The sequence below is a fragment of the Bos mutus genome, chromosome 11 (genome assembly GCF_027580195.1).
Source record: "Bos mutus isolate GX-2022 chromosome 11, NWIPB_WYAK_1.1, whole genome shotgun sequence".
Lineage (NCBI taxonomy): Eukaryota > Metazoa > Chordata > Mammalia > Artiodactyla > Bovidae > Bos > Bos mutus.
In genome coordinates this window covers 43,914,909-43,932,516 of record NC_091627.1, presented here as the reverse complement: position 1 = coordinate 43,932,516, position 17,608 = coordinate 43,914,909, and the positions used below count along the sequence as shown (strand labels likewise).

The 17,608-nt window shown below is 44.0% G+C and overlaps 1 protein-coding gene and 1 long non-coding RNA gene across 2 annotated transcripts in view; one reads left to right on the top strand and one right to left on the bottom strand.

Annotated features, from left to right (window-relative positions):
* Window positions 1-4,758, bottom strand: part of LOC138989885 (uncharacterized) — a 148,815-nt gene extending 144,057 nt beyond the window's left edge. The window contains exon 1 of the long non-coding RNA XR_011466037.1: window positions 4,132-4,758. This is a non-coding gene — a long non-coding RNA (uncharacterized lncRNA). The remainder of the gene's footprint in view (window positions 1-4,131) is intronic.
* Window positions 3,517-11,975, top strand: LGALSL (galectin like). The gene is made up of 5 exons (XM_070379373.1): window positions 3,517-4,021; window positions 4,766-4,837; window positions 4,983-5,071; window positions 6,289-6,466; window positions 8,827-11,975. Exons 1-5 carry the CDS (start codon window positions 3,986-3,988, stop codon window positions 8,968-8,970), a joined length of 519 nt encoding a protein of 172 aa, XP_070235474.1. The 5' UTR covers window positions 3,517-3,985; the 3' UTR covers window positions 8,971-11,975.
* Window positions 11,976-17,608: the final 5,633 nt, after the last annotated feature.

Genomic DNA, 17,608 nt, shown 5'->3' with positions numbered 1-17,608 from the left:
AAATTCTACATGCCTGCATTTGAAAAAAAAAAACCATATTAAACAGGAAGGAAAGAAAGACACTTCCCCTCTACTGTTTCCATCTGGGAAGATCATTTAGCAAAGTCTGTCTTCAAAGAGCCGTGCATACTTCTTTTTTGATGCTAATCATGTTTGACTGCCTCCCCCACGTACCTTAGCCTTTTTATTAGTCTCCAGCAGTAGTGAAGTTCACTCTTGCATTTCATAAAAGGGTCACAGTCTTGGTTAATGTTTTTTAGACACAAATGCCCATAATTAAAGCCCAGAGCAAAGTTTGCCTGTCTTTCTTTGTACAACTCTTTAAAAACTCAAGCTCTATATTTCATTTATTTGCTAATGAATTTCCCTATAAGGGATGGTTTGACTCTGCTCAGCTTTAATTATAACAACAATAATTATAACAACAATAACAAAAAATTCATTTAGGCTTTCTGCTTGCTCTCCATGTTCAAAACTATTCTATAGAATGATTGAGAAGGAACAAAGCATTTTTGGAATAAAAGCAATTTTCCAGAATAAAGTGTTCTGGGCAGGCTCAGTATCTTCCTGTTTTTTACACTCTTAAAACATAAGAAATGTAAGACCTCATCTCAAGCAATCCAAGTATCTTCAACTCCACTTACAATGTAAATCAAAGCATTATTCTTCACCCTACAAACTACTTATTGAAAGATTCAACCCAAGATTATTTTCATTCAAAAGCACCTACTCTCAAACCATTTATATTTAGATGGTATTTACACAGCTTTTCAGGAACCAGAAGAACTTTTTAAGAGCTAAGGAGGAATGGTGAATGAGCCCAACCTCTTAATTTTGCAGAGAGGTAATTGAGGCTTAGAAGTCGATTTGAACTCTCCCAACTACCTAATAACAACGGCTAGCTCTTATCAAGGGCCCACAGCTTCTCATATCTTCAGCACTTCTACCGTGTCTGAGCCACCACGATATCTTGCTCAGATTGGTGCAGGAGCCTCCTAAGTCCTGCATATACTCTGCTTAGGTCAACAAAAAAGTCCTCACTGAGGTTCCTTAAAAAACTAAAAGTAGAGTTACCATATGATCCAGCAATCCCACTCCTGGGCAAGTATCTAGAAAAGACGAAAACTCTATTCCGAAAAGATACGTGTACCCCAGTGTTCATAGCAGCACTATTTACAAGGGCCAAGACATGGAAGCAACCTAAATATCCATCAGCAAATGAATGAATAAAGAAGATGCATTATGTATATACAATGGAATATTGCTCAGTCACTCAGTCATGTCTAACTCTCTTCAACCCCATGAATGGTAGCCCACCAGGCTCCTCTATCCCATTGAACTGCCCTGGTAAGAATACTGGAGTGGGTTGCTTTCCTCCTCCAGGGGATTGTCCCGACCCAGGGATTGAATCTGGGTCTCCTGCATCTCCTGCATTGGCAGGTGAATTTTTTACCACTGAACCACCTTGGAAGCCCACAATGGAATATTACTCAGCCATAAAAAGAATGAAATAATGCCATTTGCAGCAACATGGATGGATCTAGAGATTATCATAGTAAGTGAAGTAAGTCAGAGAGAGACAAATATCATGTGATATCACTTATCACTTATATGTGGACTATAACAAAAGCTATAAACAAACATTTGTATTTACATATTTACAAAACAGAAACAGACATAGAAAATGAACTTATGGGTACCAAAGGAGAAAGGGGTGGAGAAGGATAAATTAGTAGTTTGACTTAACAGATACACATACTATATATAAAATAGATAAACATCAAGGTCCTACTTAAAGCAGGGAAAAGAATCTGAAAAAGAATAGATAGCTGAATCACTTTGCCATACACTTGAAACTAACAAATATGATATAATCAATTATATTTCCATTCTTAAAATGACTTTAAAATAATAAAAAAATAGAACTACAAAAAGAATCCCCACAAATTCCCCAGTGCCTGATACATGGCAGGCCTTCAGGATGTTTGTGAATTTGTAAAGTGCTTACTATATGCCAGGTACTAATCTAACGAAGGTATGGGAACCAATTACCTAATCTTTCCAATAACACAAGATAAGTGCTATTGTCATCACTGCTGTCATCTTGGATTCACAGATGAAGAAATTGGGGCACAGAGAAGTTTAGTAACTTGCCCAAGACCACCCAGCTAGTTAATCATAGAGCCAGGATTTGAACCTAGGGCACAGGCTCTTTAACTACCACAATGTCCCTCTTAGCTTAGCTAATGTATCCCTCTTAGCTTAGCTAATGATGAAAAAAAACATCAATGAGTCTTCCCTATACCAAGCTCTCAGAAGTTGAAATATATCAAAGTGCGCTTAAAAAACATTGTTTCCTATGACTGCCTAACATTTTAAAATAATCAATAAGGTGTGATTTTTGAACTAAGACTGGTAAACAAGAGCAAAAGTGTGAGTCACAACTGTGTTGCACTTCAGTCTCGAGTTCAGAGCATACAAAGGGTATGACTGTGGCTTACAGTCGTGTGCAGGTAATTCTCCCTACTCAACTGAGATTACCATGATTAGCTCTGGTCCATAAAAGGAAAGCTAAGACACAAAAGCCTCAGTGATGTTCCAGGCCACACAGTCAGCAACCATGGCAGGAAAGGAGTCTCTGAGGGCCCCTCTGAGGTCACACATGTTCTCTGATTATTAAGTATAAAACACCAGGGTGATGCACACAATGGAATGTTTAAGCCAAGATGTCACCGAATGCAGAGTACGTTGATACAGCTTTATCTGAGAAGTTACATAATCGTCCTAATGTGGAAACACCATAAAGGAATTTGTGACTTGGAATGAGGAGAAGTGCACTCCCTGGGAATCACTCCTCAAAGCGTATTGGGAGATGTTCAGTGAGAAACCCACTCCCCTAGATTGAGCAGGTGACTTGTAAAAAACAAACAAAACAGCCCAATGAAGGCTTTCTGAGGGCAGGCACTGTGCCCAGTTCAATTTAATGAGACTTAACCAGACCCCTGGCTGAAAACAGTCTCCAGGGACCCCATCTTTTCGCAGGGCAGGGAGGTCTATTCTATATTCAGTCTCCTGTTATATAAAAGTCCCTACTCTGAGTCCTCTCTGCCTCTTGCTTTTAGGTCAAATATTTATTTATGAAAGCCCAGAGGCCTTTCATTATCTTTATACCCTGGAAGGTTCGAAATGAATCTTTTCTCGCACTTCGTTTAAATTCTTTGAAAGAAATCTCGAGCTCTGGAATCCACCTCCACCTCCAATCGTCCCTGGATCTCGGCCTCCACTGTCCCACCTGCCCCCAGGCGCAGCCAGAGAAGGAAGGGGGTGGCCGGAGGGGAGGGGCGGGGATGTCACAAGCACCTGTCACCTGGCAGGCCCCGGCCTCACTTCCTCACCCCGGCCCCACCCACCCTGCCGCAGGAGTGGACCGACCAGGCGCCCGCCCCCTCGCACGCCCCGACACTGGCAGGCCAGTCCCTCCCGCCCCAGCCTCCTGCCGCCGTCCAATGGCCGAGGGGCAGGGCAAGCTGAGCGAGCCGCGGCAGCCCAGCCGGGTCTCCGCCCTGTTCCCGGTTCCCGAGCCGGGCCCCGGCGGCCTTTAAATGCCGCCCTAGGCCGACACGGCGCGGCCCTCGCCACCTTTTTCCTCGGGCGGCGGCAGCGGCACCCCGAGGAAGAAAGCAGCTTAGACTCTGCAGCTCCGTCCCGGCCGCGGCGGCTGCCTCCGACCTTGGGGCCCGCGCCGCCTCCCCCGCCTCTCCCTACTCCTCCTCCTCCCCCTCCCCCGGGCCCCGCTGGCCCGGTCGGCGCCGGGCCCCCGGGCGTGCGCGCGCGCGTACCCGCGCGTGTGTGCGCGCCCCAGCCAGCCTCGGACCCGCGCCTCCGCCCGGCGCAGGACCGCCCCGGGATCCCCGCCCGCGCTTCGCGTCCCACGTCCCCCGCCGCCCGGCCGCCAGCCGCGCACCCCGCCGCGCCGCGCGAGAAGATGGCGGGGTCGGTGGCCGACAGCGATGCAGTGGTGGTGAGTGCGGGCCAGGCGCCCCCTTCCCGCGGCCCGCACGGCCCCGCCGCTGGCTCCCGCCTGGCGGAGGCCCAGCCCCGCGCCCCCGGCGGGAGAAGGCGCCCCAGTACCTGGTTAGAGGGAGCCGGCTATGCGCGACCGGGGTCGGGGGAGGGCTGGAGGGGTGCTCCGTGGGAGGACCGCTGGCTGAGTGGAGGTGTTGGGGGCGGCCTGCGCGTGGGGGTGAGCTACAGCCCACTCCGCGCCGTGCAGCCACCGGCCAGGTGTGAGTGTGCGCGTGTGTGAGTGTGTCCGGCGCGCGCGCCCCGTGTCCGCTCCCCCCTCCACGACATCCCGGGGATTCCCCCTTGGAAATGGGTCCTAGCCGGGGGCTCGCGGGAGAAGTTGAGCCGGGCTGCTGCACTCCAGCCACGTCCTGGAGGACAGGCCTTGGCGACAGGTTCTAGAGGCGTTTGCGGTTGGAGAGGAGCCTGCCTTCCTCCGGAGCGGGGCTCTGGTTCTCCAGTGGGCCTCGACCTTCATTTTGATCCAGATCTGAAGGGTCTGGGGAGCATCAGAGGCTTAGCTACCTGATAGAAAGGACGGGTTTGGTTCCGGGGTTTTCTGCGGGTATTCGGTGTACTGAGCCTATGTTGTGGGGAGGGTTGCTGGATTCCTCCAGATTTGTATAGGTTCTTCCCCGCTCCCGCTAACACCCACCTCCGAAAGCCTTTGGAAAGCCAATCTGTGTGCTTCTATTTTTAGAAACTAGATGATGGGCATTTAAACAACTCCTTGGGCTCTCCAGTTCAAGCCGACGTGTACTTCCCACGACTGGTAAATGATTTTGTTCCCTCTTCGGTGTCTGCCTGTACCCTCTTGTTTCTAATTGCATTTTCAAATGGGTCAAGTCCTAAGGAACTGAGGGCTTGGCTCTTCCCTAACAGGCTGTGAACTTTGCTTCTGCTCTCATCCTCTACAGATCGTGCCATTTTGTGGGCACATTAAAGGTGGCATGAGACCAGGCAAGAAGGTGTTAGTGATGGGCATTGTAGACCTCAACCCAGAAAGGTAAGGCAGATTCCTTGTCTCCTATGATGCTGTCAAAAATCTTGGCTTTCTCTGCCCACCCAAGCCAAATGAAAAATACAGAGACAGAGTTTGGAGAAAATAAAAGGGTGGCTTTAATCCTCAGCCAGAGGAGGGGAGAGCAGGCTAGAGCCTCAAGAACTGTGTGCCCCTCCCATGAGGAATTGGGGGGGGTGATTATATAGATGAGGGGGTCAGTGATGAGGAACAAAGGTGTGAAGGTCTTGTATTCTTCTTCCTTTTGGATCATTTCAAAAACAGTCATAGACTAGCCATCAGGTAGCCCAATAGTTGGGCGCATTGTCTTGCATGAATTGTACTGTGGCCTCCTTTCTGTAATGCAAAAAGAAAGGAAAAGAACTGTGAGGGGCCGTCTGCAAAGAGAGTGCTGTAAAGGTGAGCCCCAGACAGAATGTGATCGGCATACCAGGTTAGTCTTGATTACCTACTACAGATCAAGAACAGTTAAAGTGAAAAAAAGAGCTCAGAAAAGGGCAAGAGAAAAAACAAAACAACTTTTTCCTCTTTTTTCACTACAACACTTACACCTATCCAGCAGTTACGAGGTCCTGCTCACTCTTGTTGTGGCTTTCTGCTGCTCTTCCAACCCCTGTGGCCAGTGTTACTCGTTGCAAGTGCCAAGAAAGTACTATGTTCCCATGAAAAGAATGTGTATGAATTTCAGCAGCCATTTCTCTAGACAGCTATTTATATCAGAGATTATAAATATAGACCCACATCATTTTCTCTTTGACCCTTAGGGAGGCCAAAGGACTTCTTTTTTTTTTTTTAATGTTTTTCAAACACAGTGCTTGGAGTAAGAACTATCAATATAAATGAGAACCAAACTACAAGATACTGTTTCCCTTAGTCAGTTTCCCCTGGCTGTTTTTGAGTCTTCTGAAATGGGTTGAAACACAGATGTGTGGGTAGTTTGGGGTATCTGAAACGTCCACAGTTAGTTACTTTCATCTCTATCAAAGTTTTCTCCAGGGCCCCCTCCTGTGGGTAACAAAATAAACTAGTTTGATTGTAATCCTACTTATCCATGGTCTATCACACCCCAACCCCTGCCCTGTGGAGAGTGGTGGCCTGCTAAAAGCTGACAAATCCAGAGAGGAAGAAGGAAATGGGAGCCTGGGTCTTTGTTAAGTGTTATTTTGCTCAACTGTGAATAAATGAGATGATTTTCTTTTCAGCTTTGCAATCAGCTTGACCTGTGGTGATTCAGAAGATCCTCCTGCCGACGTGGCAATTGAACTCAAAGCAGTGTTCACAGACCGACAGCTACTCAGAAATTCTTGTATATCTGGGGAAAGGGGTGAAGAACAGTCAGCGATCCCTTACTTCCCATTCATCCCAGACCAGCCATTCAGGGTGAGTACCTCGAGTGCTTCAGCTCCAGCCATTGGCAGGTTGGTGATATTCTCATCTGAGATGTGCCAAGAGTGCTTTAAGCGGCCAGAACTTTTGCATGTCCAGGAAATTTGTCACCTGATGGTGAAAAAAAGGAAAACGATCAAAAGAGCTCTGTTTGCTGATATGAATTAACAGTCAGCAGTAGCTCTTGGTTCTCTTTAGCCAATACATGTAAATAAGCCCATATTTACATGTCTAGATTGTTAAGAATAAATACTTCTCTGTGTAGTATTCAATATAGTACTAGGCATTTAATAGATAATTGTCCTAAGCTATTTAATAAATATTAATAAATACCTAGAATTTCTTTATTTTTTTCAACCTTTAAGTAGTATCAGACCATATCAGTTATACCTTTTTTAAGACTAGAGCGATTATTATTTTATTTTCTCTTGTTCCCTTTGCTAATGAGGACTAGCAGTGCCGTTGCTCCCCTGGGCCTCCCTGGTGGCTCAGATGGTAAAGACTCTGCCTGCAGTGCAGAAGATCCAGGTTCCCTAGGTGGGGAAGATCCTCTGGAGGAGGGCATGGCAACCCACTCCAGTATTCTTGCCTGGAGAATTCCATGGACAGAGGAACCTGGCTGGCTACAGTCCATAGCGTCATAAAGAGTCAGACATGACTGAGTGACTAATACTGGGTTAAGCGGCCTCAGTCTACTTCATTGTCACAGGCTGTGTGGCTGATAGATTCCTTCTCTTGGGCTGGAATGAGTATAGATTTGCTCCCCACTATCTGTCAGGCAGTAAGCACAGCCCAAATTTCCATTCCCATCAAATAGCACGAGCCGCACCTTCCTCTATGAAGGACAATGCCAAGTAAAAGATGCAAGTCAGTAATGTGTTAGAAAAGAATTTACTGACCTGTCGGACCTGGTGATGAAGTATCTGCGTTATACTTTGTTGTGCTTAGTCGCTTCAGTTGTGTCTGATTCTTTCCAACCCTACAGACTGTAGCCCAGCAGGCTCCTCTGTCCATGGATTCTCCAGGCAAGAATACTAGAGTGGATTGCCATGCTTTCCTCCAGGGGATCTTCCCCACCCAGGGATCAAATCCGTGTCTTTTACATCTCCTGCATGGGCAGATGAGTTCTGTACTGCTAAGCTACAGGGGAAGCCCTATACTTCGTTAACATGCATCATAATAATGACAACTTGGTTAAGAGCTTCCTGTTTCATATATACCTAACAAACCAGAGCTACCCTTAACCTGTTGCTCCTCATCTAGAAATGTACAAGGGCCTTATGAATAAGTCATAATTTTTCTTCCCATCTTACAGTCTTGGGGGGAAAGAAGAATCTGTGACATTCACATCAGTGATAGAAGAGAGACTGATTGCCCTTCTAGCATAGCCTGGGGAAGGTACCCCTACCCTTCTCTAGAATGATAATGACCCTGAGGCTCCCCTGAACTGTGACAGTTTCTTAATGGTGACTCTTAATGCAGAGCTCATGAGTGTGAGAAACCAAAGCTTCTGCCAAGTCGAATAACGCTCCCCAACAACAAAACTGAGATGGAATCAGCCCTTCTTGGTGACATAATTTTAGTAATAATATGCATTAAATGTGACTAATGTCACATATGGAGTCTCTCCTTACATGATGAATACAAATGCTTTTAATAAATACATAGTGCAAAACCAGTGATTAAACTCTGTGGTGACTTCCTTAAGTTAGAAAAAAGAGGGAGAAAAAGCTTTTACCATAGGGAATCAGTATTTTTGTTTGGCTTAACAAAGCCTTGTTAATTACACATCCTTGGTCCAATGGTAATTACTGTGTATCCTTCTCTGCTTAGTGTTTATCTTGTTTGAGTGTCCAAACTGTTATTACCTGCTCCTAATGGGTACCTGCTCTGCCTTGTGAGGGGCTTCTCTGAAGGTGGGATAGAATTGTTCAGGGGATGAGGATGGAGGCATTAAGTACCATATAGATGAATCTATACCACTTTATATCACTTTCTGGCATGCAATGAGAAGGGAGAAATAGTAAGGCAATTTTACATCCTTCAAGGACGTTGAATAGTGTAGAGCAGTGCCTCCCAAAGTGTGTCCCTCATTCCAGCAACACCAGCATCGTCTTGGAACTTGGTGGAAAAGCACATTCTTAGACCTTACCCTTGACCTACTAAATGGAAAATTTGAGGGGGGTGGAGCCCAGCAGTCTGTTCTATAGCCTTCTGTCTGATTCCAGTGCACTCTAGAGTTTGAGAACTACTGAGGATGTTGCCTTTCTCTAAAATGAGGTATTTGTTCATTTTTCCCAGCAGAGTTCATTGAAATTATGAACTGAGGGTTTTATTTTGTTTTTTTTTTCCAGGTGGAAATCCTTTGTGAGCACCCACGTTTTAGAGTGTTTGTGGATGGACACCAACTTTTTGATTTTTACCACCGCATTCAAACGTTATCTGCAATCGACACCATAAAGATCAATGGAGACCTCCAGATCACTAAGCTTGGCTGATGTTTAAACCATGTCTGTTTCAAAGAGCATCAGGTGCCACAACTGCCTGACTGTTGATCTGGAAGAAGTGTCCTGGCAAGATCTAAAGACTTAAAAAGAAAACAAAAAGGCAGACTTCACTGTCTCTTCTTTCTGTGCAGTTTAAACCCAAAATGACTTCAACGGTGGTTTGCCCTTAGGAAGCTATCGGAACTAAGACACCGAGCCATTATTCCCAGAACAAAGTAATACATTTATGCTGGATTTTATTCAGACTAAACTGAGATGGATTTGTGACGATTTGTGATTTGGTAATAAGTTATTCATCTTTTCACAGCAAGGTGATATTTGGAACAAAAGTGCTAAAGACTTAAAACAACAACAACAAAGACGGTACACAGAAATCAACTCATTTCTGCACTGAAGTGGAATTGTGTAGCACAACCAACATTTTAGTCAGGGTATTTAACATAGAATGTAGGTTGTTCAAGGTTTTTTTGTGTGTTTTTTTTTTTCTTTTTGCACAGCATAATGTTAACTCAGATTTTTTAAGCTTTCTTGTAGTTATTTATTTCTACTCAGTGTATATGTTAGAGATGATTAATGTCTCAAGAACAGCTTGTTATGAACTTTTGAATGTACAATTATCTTAGGTCTGAGTGGGGAAATTACCTATTACAGTCATGAGAAGGGTGAGTTTCTACCTTAAAGAGTTGAGTCTTATCCTCCTACCCCTAAACTTAGGATCTCTTGATATAAATTGCTGTAAGTGCTTTTGGGAAAACTTTGCAGCAGTTCAGCAAGACTGCTTTTCAAGTTATTGATGATTATGTAAAACTCTACTTACATTGCTTTTTCTCCATACTGTGAAATTAGCACAGTATTGGCTTCCTTAAGACTAATTAACTACTTTCACTGGATCTACATAATAGCTCATCAAGTTGTTATGAAGCTAGTCGAAAACACATTAAGAGGTGATTGCATCGATAGTTTTAAAAATGGACTATTATATACATTTTTAAAGGTATAGTGTGAAAATGATTTGGGAATGCAATGGAAAGCAGAAGCAAATGGCCCCAAATAACTTACTTGGAAATAATTTTATCAACTTAAGCTGTTAGCTCATTGTATCACTTTTGTTATGCGACCCTCACCAATCCCTAAGCAATGCCTTTGGAGCTTCAGAGTGGAAGATGCTTCCTACTGTGTGGGCTCTGCTAAGATAGTATGATAAAAAAAAGATCCAACCTAGGAAATGATCCAGTTAGTTTATCTGAAAAGTTAACTCCCGAGACTCTAGGTCTTTGAGTCCAGCCAATAGTGTGAACGCTCCAATGAAGCTCTGGGAGTTTCCCTGTACTTGTGGAACTGATTAGACAGCAGGGAGTCTCCAGGAAAAGCCTGCAGTGATGCACACGTCACTGCAAGGCAAGGGATGGTTGGAGTCCTGGGTACTGGATTTCATAAACTGCATTGGCCTTGGAGAGAAGGACCCTTGGCATTGCTCTGGTCAGCTAGTTTAGGGGGGTAAGGGGGTGCTGGGGTGGGGGTGTATTTATATATAATTTCGGTTTTATTTGTACAGCGTCTTGTTATGACACGTCCTTGTCCTGCTTTGCTTTTGAGTTTTTTACACAACATGCAGAGGCACTGAAGTGGCCAGATCATTTTCACGTGTCAAGAATGTAGACAGTGTTTCAGTACCAAAGTTTAAGAAAAAGCAAACTAAAATCGTGAATTATTTTATAGGTCATATATTTAGATTCTCCTCAGCTTTGAAACTGTTTAGCACAGTTCCATTGTGTTACGTAAGAAGATGCTTTACCCAACAAGACTGGCTGAGCATTGAAAGGCTTTATGTCCCAGCTGACTTAACCAGCCATATTCAGCCAGGAGGGCTGTGCTCCGGCTCCGGGTATCTTGAAGCCCGTGACTAACCTTGTGCAGCCACTAGATTTTGTCAGGTGTTTGTAGAGAGACCTAGAGGGCACCCTGAAATATATTGGTAGGGGTTTTGTTCTCGTTGTGGTAGAAGACCCCACACACACACACAACAGGAGGTTTTTCTTTGAGTGGGCATCCATTCCCGCTCACTGCATAATTCAGCAGAAACTAGAGGAGTTGGGCGTGTAACTGTTGGAACTGACCCTGTTCTCTCTACCTATTAGCTAACTGGTTAGCAGCCAAGCCCTTAGGCAGCATAGTGTAAAGATACACTGTTAACCCTTCACTGTTCTCTGGGGTCAGTGAGAACCTCTTGGTTAAGCTTATTGAAGTTTATCTGAATGATGTGATAGTTTGATTCAGGTATAATTAAATTAGCAGGGGGCTAGTCCAGCTGTATTAATCATTAGCTGGAAACTGGAAACTGTTCATATCTTCTCATCAGCATGTGAGGTCTAAGGTGGGAATTCAGGATGAAAAGTGCAATTTTAAGCTTCACAGGAAAGCATTTGGGTGTGTAAGATGTTATTTCTGACCAGAGCCCTAATTCTGCAATATGACCAAAACCAAGGAACATAAATAACAATCAGGCTCTGGGGGAATAATAGGCAGGCTTTAGACAATCTGTTCATTTCTGCATCAAAATTGGAGTGAATGTATGTGTCTATCTAAAAGTTAATAGAAGTGACTTCTACTTTCTGGGCTATCCCAGAATTGTCTTAATTTTTAAAAAAATTTGAAACCCCATTTCAAATCATGCCAACCTTAGTTCAAAACCTCCAAAGGGATCATTCTTAGAATTGTTGATGATTTGTTAAAATGGCAAATCCTTTCATTTGTATTAAAAAGAAAATATCCAAAAAGAGGGAGGGAGCCCTTTTGCCTTGAGAGAAACACCCTTGGCATTTTCCAGCTACATTATTAATGTAGAAATAATGTTCCTATGATGACATATTTTCAAAGAAACACTTTCTTATTTACTGCGTGGTGTAAAATGTTGCTAAATGTGTTTTAGCGTTATGATGTCACTGCTGAAAGTTATTTGCACTATAATAAAGGAATTTTCTACAAAATGGTTTCCAATTTATAAGGTGCTAAATTTGGTACCAGGTGTGATGTACTTGGGCTTCCCGGGTAGCTCAATGGTAAAGAATCCTCCTGCCAATGCAGGAGACACAGGAGACTCAGATTCAATCCCTGGGTTGGGAAGATCCCCTGGAAAAGGAATTGGCAACCTACTCCAGTATTGTTGCTTGAAAAATCCCATGGGCAGAGGAGCCTGGCAGGCTACAGTCCATGGGGTTGCAGAGAGGTGGACGGGACTAAGCACACAGGACGTGATGTACTTAGCGTGGACCATCTGGTAGCACAACCCTCCCGCCCTCATACACTCACTCCAAGACCACTTGTTTATGTGTTGCCCACATTAAGGAACTGATCAAGGGAAAGTGTCTGAGGGGGCCTCAGAGACCTAATGAGTTGTGTGTGTAATGGGTTATTTTAAAATACAATTTGCATATGGTAAATTGACATTTTTCTTGATGTGCAGTTTTATGAATTTTAATACATGAATGGATTCACATAACAATCACCTCAAACAGGATACAGAATTGTTCCATCACCCCCAAAGCCACCTTGTGCTACCACTTTATGGTTAAATGTGACCCCCACTCCCAGGCCTAATCAGGCAACAACTGACCCATTCCACCTGCCTATAGTTTTGCCTTTTCCTGAATGTCATATAAAGAGAATCATGTAATCCTTTAGGATTGGTTTCTTGCATAATGCATTTGAGGTTCATATTGTGTGTACTAAGGTTTTCCTTTTTATTGCTGAGTAGTATTCTGTTGTGTGGATGGACCAGGTTCTTGATTCATTCACCTGTTAAGGATGTAGTGGATTCTTAATAAATTATTAATATAATCTTATTAGCACAGTGTATATCCAAAAGCCTAACAGAAGCAGAAGATATTAAGAAGAGGTAGCAAGAATACACAGAAGAACTATAAAAAAAGATCTTCACAACCCAGATAATCACGATGGTGTGATCACTGACCTAGAGCCAGACATCCTGGAACTTGAAGTCAAGTGGGCTTTAGAAAGCATCACTACGAACAAAGCTAGTGGAGGTGATGGAATTCCGGTTGAGCTATTTCAAATCTTGAAAGATGATGCTGTGAAAGTGCTGCACTCAATATGCCAGCAAATTTGGAAAACTCAGCAGTGGCCACAGGACTGGAAAAGGTCAGTTTCCATTCCAATCCCAAAGAAAGGCAATGCCAAAGAATGCTCAAACTGCCACACAATTGCACTCATCTCACATGCTAGTAAAGTAATGCTCAAAATTCTCCAAGCCAGGCTTCAGCAATACGTGAACCGTGAACTTCCTGATGTTCAAGCTGGTTTTAGAAAAGACAGAGGAACCAGAGATCAAATTGCCAACATCCGCTGGATCATGGAAAAAGCAAGAGAGTTCCAGAAAAACATCTACTTCTGCATTATTGACTATGCCAAAGCCTTTGACTGTGTGGATACAATAAACTGTGGAAAATTCTGAAAGAGATGGGAATACCAGACCACCTGACCTGCCTCTTGAGAAATCTGTATGCAGGTCAGGAAGCAACAGTTAGAACTGGCCGTGGAACAACAGACTGGTTCCAAATAGGAAAAGGAATACATCAAGGCTGTATATTATCACCCTGCTTATTTAACTTATATGCAGAGTACATCATGAGAAACGCTGGGCTGGAAGAAACACAAGCTGGAATCAAGATTGCCGGGAGAAATATCAATAACCTCAGATATGCAGATGACACCGCCCTTATGGCAGAAAGTGAAGAGGAACTCAAAAGCCTCTTGATGAAAGTGAAAGTGGAGAGTGAAAAAGTTGGCTTAAAGCTCAACATTCAGAAAATGAAGATCATGGCATCCAGTCCCATCACTTCATGGGAAATAGATGGGGAAACAGTGGAAACAGTGTCAGACTTGATTTTTTGGGGCTCCAAAATCACTGCAAATGGTGACTGCAGCCATGAAATTAAAAGACGCTTACTCTTTGGAAGGAAAGTTATGACCAACCTAGATAGCATATTCAAAAGCAGAGACATTACTTTGCCAACAAAGGTTCGTCTAGTCAAGGCTATGGTTTTTCCTGTGGTCATGTATGGATGTGAGAGTTGGACTGTGAAGAAGGCTGAGTGCCAAAGAATTGATGCTTTTGAACTGTGGTGCTGGAGAAGACTCTTGAGAGTCCCTTGGACTGCAAGGAGATCCAACCAGTCCATTCTGAAGGAGATCAGCCCTGGGATTTCTTTGGAGGGAGTGATGCTAAAGCTGAAATTCCAGTACTTTGGCCACCTCATGCGAAGAGTTGACTTATTGGAAAAGACTCTGATGCTGGGAGGGATTAGGGGCAGGAGGAGAAGGGGACGACAGAGGATGAGATTGCTGGATGGCATCACTGACTCGATGGACGTCTGAGTGAACTCCAGGAGTTGGTGATGGACAGGGAGGCCTGGCGTGCTGCGATGCATGGCATCGCAAAGAGTTGGACACAACTGAGTGACTGAACTGAACTGATATACAAAAGCAAGATTGTGTATACAATCTTTCCTGTGGTTTGAATGATTAAGAAGGAAACTTGATCCCATAGCTATTATGACTACAAATAAAACTGGCTTATAGAAGTTTGCCTAGCTTTAGTTATGCGTGGTTTAGGAAAGATAATTTACTCAATATGCTGGATTTAGGGTACCTACTTATACCTTAGTTGGTTTTACTAATTCCTTCCTTTATTATTATTATTATTATTTTTTTTTTTTTTTTTAAGGAAGCAAAGCTGTGAGGCTGGTCTTTGTCAGTTTTTGCAGTAGGCAGGGAAGGGCTTCCTAGTTGTCGCTAGTGGTAAAGAACCAGCCTGCCTATGCAGGAAATATAAAAAGACTTTGAGCTTGATCCCTAGGTTGGGAAGATCCCTTGGAGGAGGGCATGGCAACCCACTCCAGTATTCTTGGCAGGAAAATTCCATGGACAGATGAGCCTGGCAGGCTACAGTCCATGAGGTCGCAAAAAGTCGGACACGACTGAAGCGACTTGTCATGCACACACATAGGCAGGGAAAGCCCTGTCAAAGTGGGAACAATTTGCTGAGGCTGCTGGGCAGAGATGGGAGAGCTTCCTCTGCCCCCGTGGGATACAACGGTATCCTTGTTCTATGACAGCATTTTGAATTAGACAGACTAGAAAATATTTATCGGAGAAGGCAATGGCACCCCACTCCAGTACTTTTGCCTAGAAAATCCCATGGATGGAGGAGCCTGGTAGGCTGCAGTCTATGGGGTCGCTAGAGTCGGACACGACTGAGTGACTTCAGTTTCACTTTTCGCTTTCATGCATTGGAGAAGGAAATGGCAACCCACTCCAGTGTTCTTGCCTGGAGAATCCCAGGGACAGGGGAGCCTGGTGGGCTGCCGTCTATGGGGTCGCAGAGTCGGACACGACTGATGCGACTTAGCAGCAGTAGCAGTAGCAGAAGATATTTATAGCTGGAGTGATCTCTGAGTGCCACAGACACTTAAGGACCTTTATTCATTCAGCAGGTATTTATTGAGCTCTGTCAATTGCTGTTCTACATACTTGGACACATCAATGAATAAAACAGACCCTGGTGCTTTTAAACTTCAGTATGCTGAAGAATCACCCAAGAAGCCTCCTTAGGGAGTGAAAGTCCATTCTCACCCTGGGAAATTATGTTTCAATGGGTCTGGAGTAGGTCTCAGGAGTTTGTATTTTTAAAAAACATCCTTGATGGTGTCAGTGGTCCCAGGTCCCAAATTAAGCCACTCTGCCTTTGGGACTTCCATAAACATTCACTGAATCAAGCTGCTGAGTTGTGCCAAGCTGTGGGATTCTGATCTGTGGGTATCTTTCTGTGAAAACTTCAACACTGGGGCATCCTGCTCTGCCAAAAACCACTGCGCAACTTTAATTGTAACTTTACAACTATGTCTTCCCCACCACCACCACCCACCCCTCCGCAAGTTTAACATTCCTCACTCCCACCCCTCCCTCACTATAAACACTGCAGGGAAAGGAAGTGTCTTTCAACCGAGTTGGGTAAGAACCCTCCTTATTGGGGTCGCTGTAGGACCTCACTAGAACCCTCAGTGTGTGTTAGTCGCTCAGTCGTGTCAGACTCTTTGTGACTCCATGGAGCCCGCCAGGCTCCTCTGTCCGTGGAATTTTCCAGGCAAGAATAGTGGAGTGGCTAGCCATTCCCTTCTGCAGGGGATCTTCCAGACCCAGGGATCAAACCTGGGTCTCCTGCATTGCAGGCAGACTCTTTAATATCTGAGCCACCAAAGGACTCTGACACCTGTTTTAAGTAGCAGGTGCTCTGAGAAAGATTAAGGTTCCACGGGAAGCTTACCTCATTTCTTGGTAAACATTTCAATTAATTATTCATTTGCAGAATTGCCAGGGTGGGGCCCAATTTTTCTACAACGTAAATATACCAGGTGGCTTGTAACTTGTAAAGAGGGTAGAGGGCAAGTGGTAATGGCCCAGCTGAGCTCTTCACAGCATTTTGGAAATAAATTTCAAGTCTCCCTTTCACAAAGAGCAGCTGAGTTTGTACCCAGTAATGCATGCCTAACTTGTTTCCTGATCACTGTGTTAATTTCACAATGATTTTTTTTTTTTAAGTCTCTTGCAAAAGGCAAAGAACTGCTTTGGAAAGCATATATTTCATCATGAATTTACATAGGTATAAACAAGGTGCCGAAACACTACTCAACCTAGAGAGAGAAGGGGAAGAAATAGCCACTGACGCTTTCTCTTGCTTTGATACACCCTTCCATCTCCCAGGGAAAGATGGTGACGAGGTGAGCAAACACAGAAGGGAAGCAGGCTTTGTTGTCTGAGAGGACAACACAGACAGTTTTAAATAATAGGCTCTGGCAGTGGCAAGCCAGCCACAGACCTTGGGGATGATGGGTCTTCCAAGCTTTCATGAGTAAGAACAATAAGAAACATTTGCCATTGACTCCAGCACCTCCCTTTCTGTCAGTATTCTGTCATTAATTCTGAAAAGACAGATGCAAATAATCAAAGCTTACCTGAACAGTTAGTCCGGAACGGGAAGAAGAGAAGCAGTGAGGCTGTGATGAGGGTGAGAATGAAGAGCCATCTGGACCTCAGGGATATATTGTGTGTGTTCAGACGGGCACTTTAAATCTCCAGTCTTAATTTGCCTCCCATGGGCAATGGAAATAATGACACTTGTGGCAGTGTGTTTTGAGAGCCAGCAGTGACAGCGGTGTAAGCATTTCTTACAGCTGATAAGGCCAGAGTTAAAATAATCATGATACCAATTTCTGTAATAATCCTGCATGATTTTGTAAGAAACAGTACTAAAAGTGTTAATCCTTGAAACTGTGTCTAATCCATTGGAACATGCTTTTCATATCATTTCATTGAAGCCTGTTTTATTTAAAATCTAGCCAAAATTAGCAGTGTATTAGGCAATGTATAGAATGAGGTTTGTAAAATGTACTCTGGGTTTTTTTTTTTTTTTTACTTTGAATTATTACAGCTGTTCCAACATTAGAAAGCATGGGTTTTTCTTAATGCAATAAAAATCACCTTTAGTTCAGCATAAAATTATTTTAATGCTGTGAAAGGTGATCAAGGAAGAAATATACAACATAATAAGATA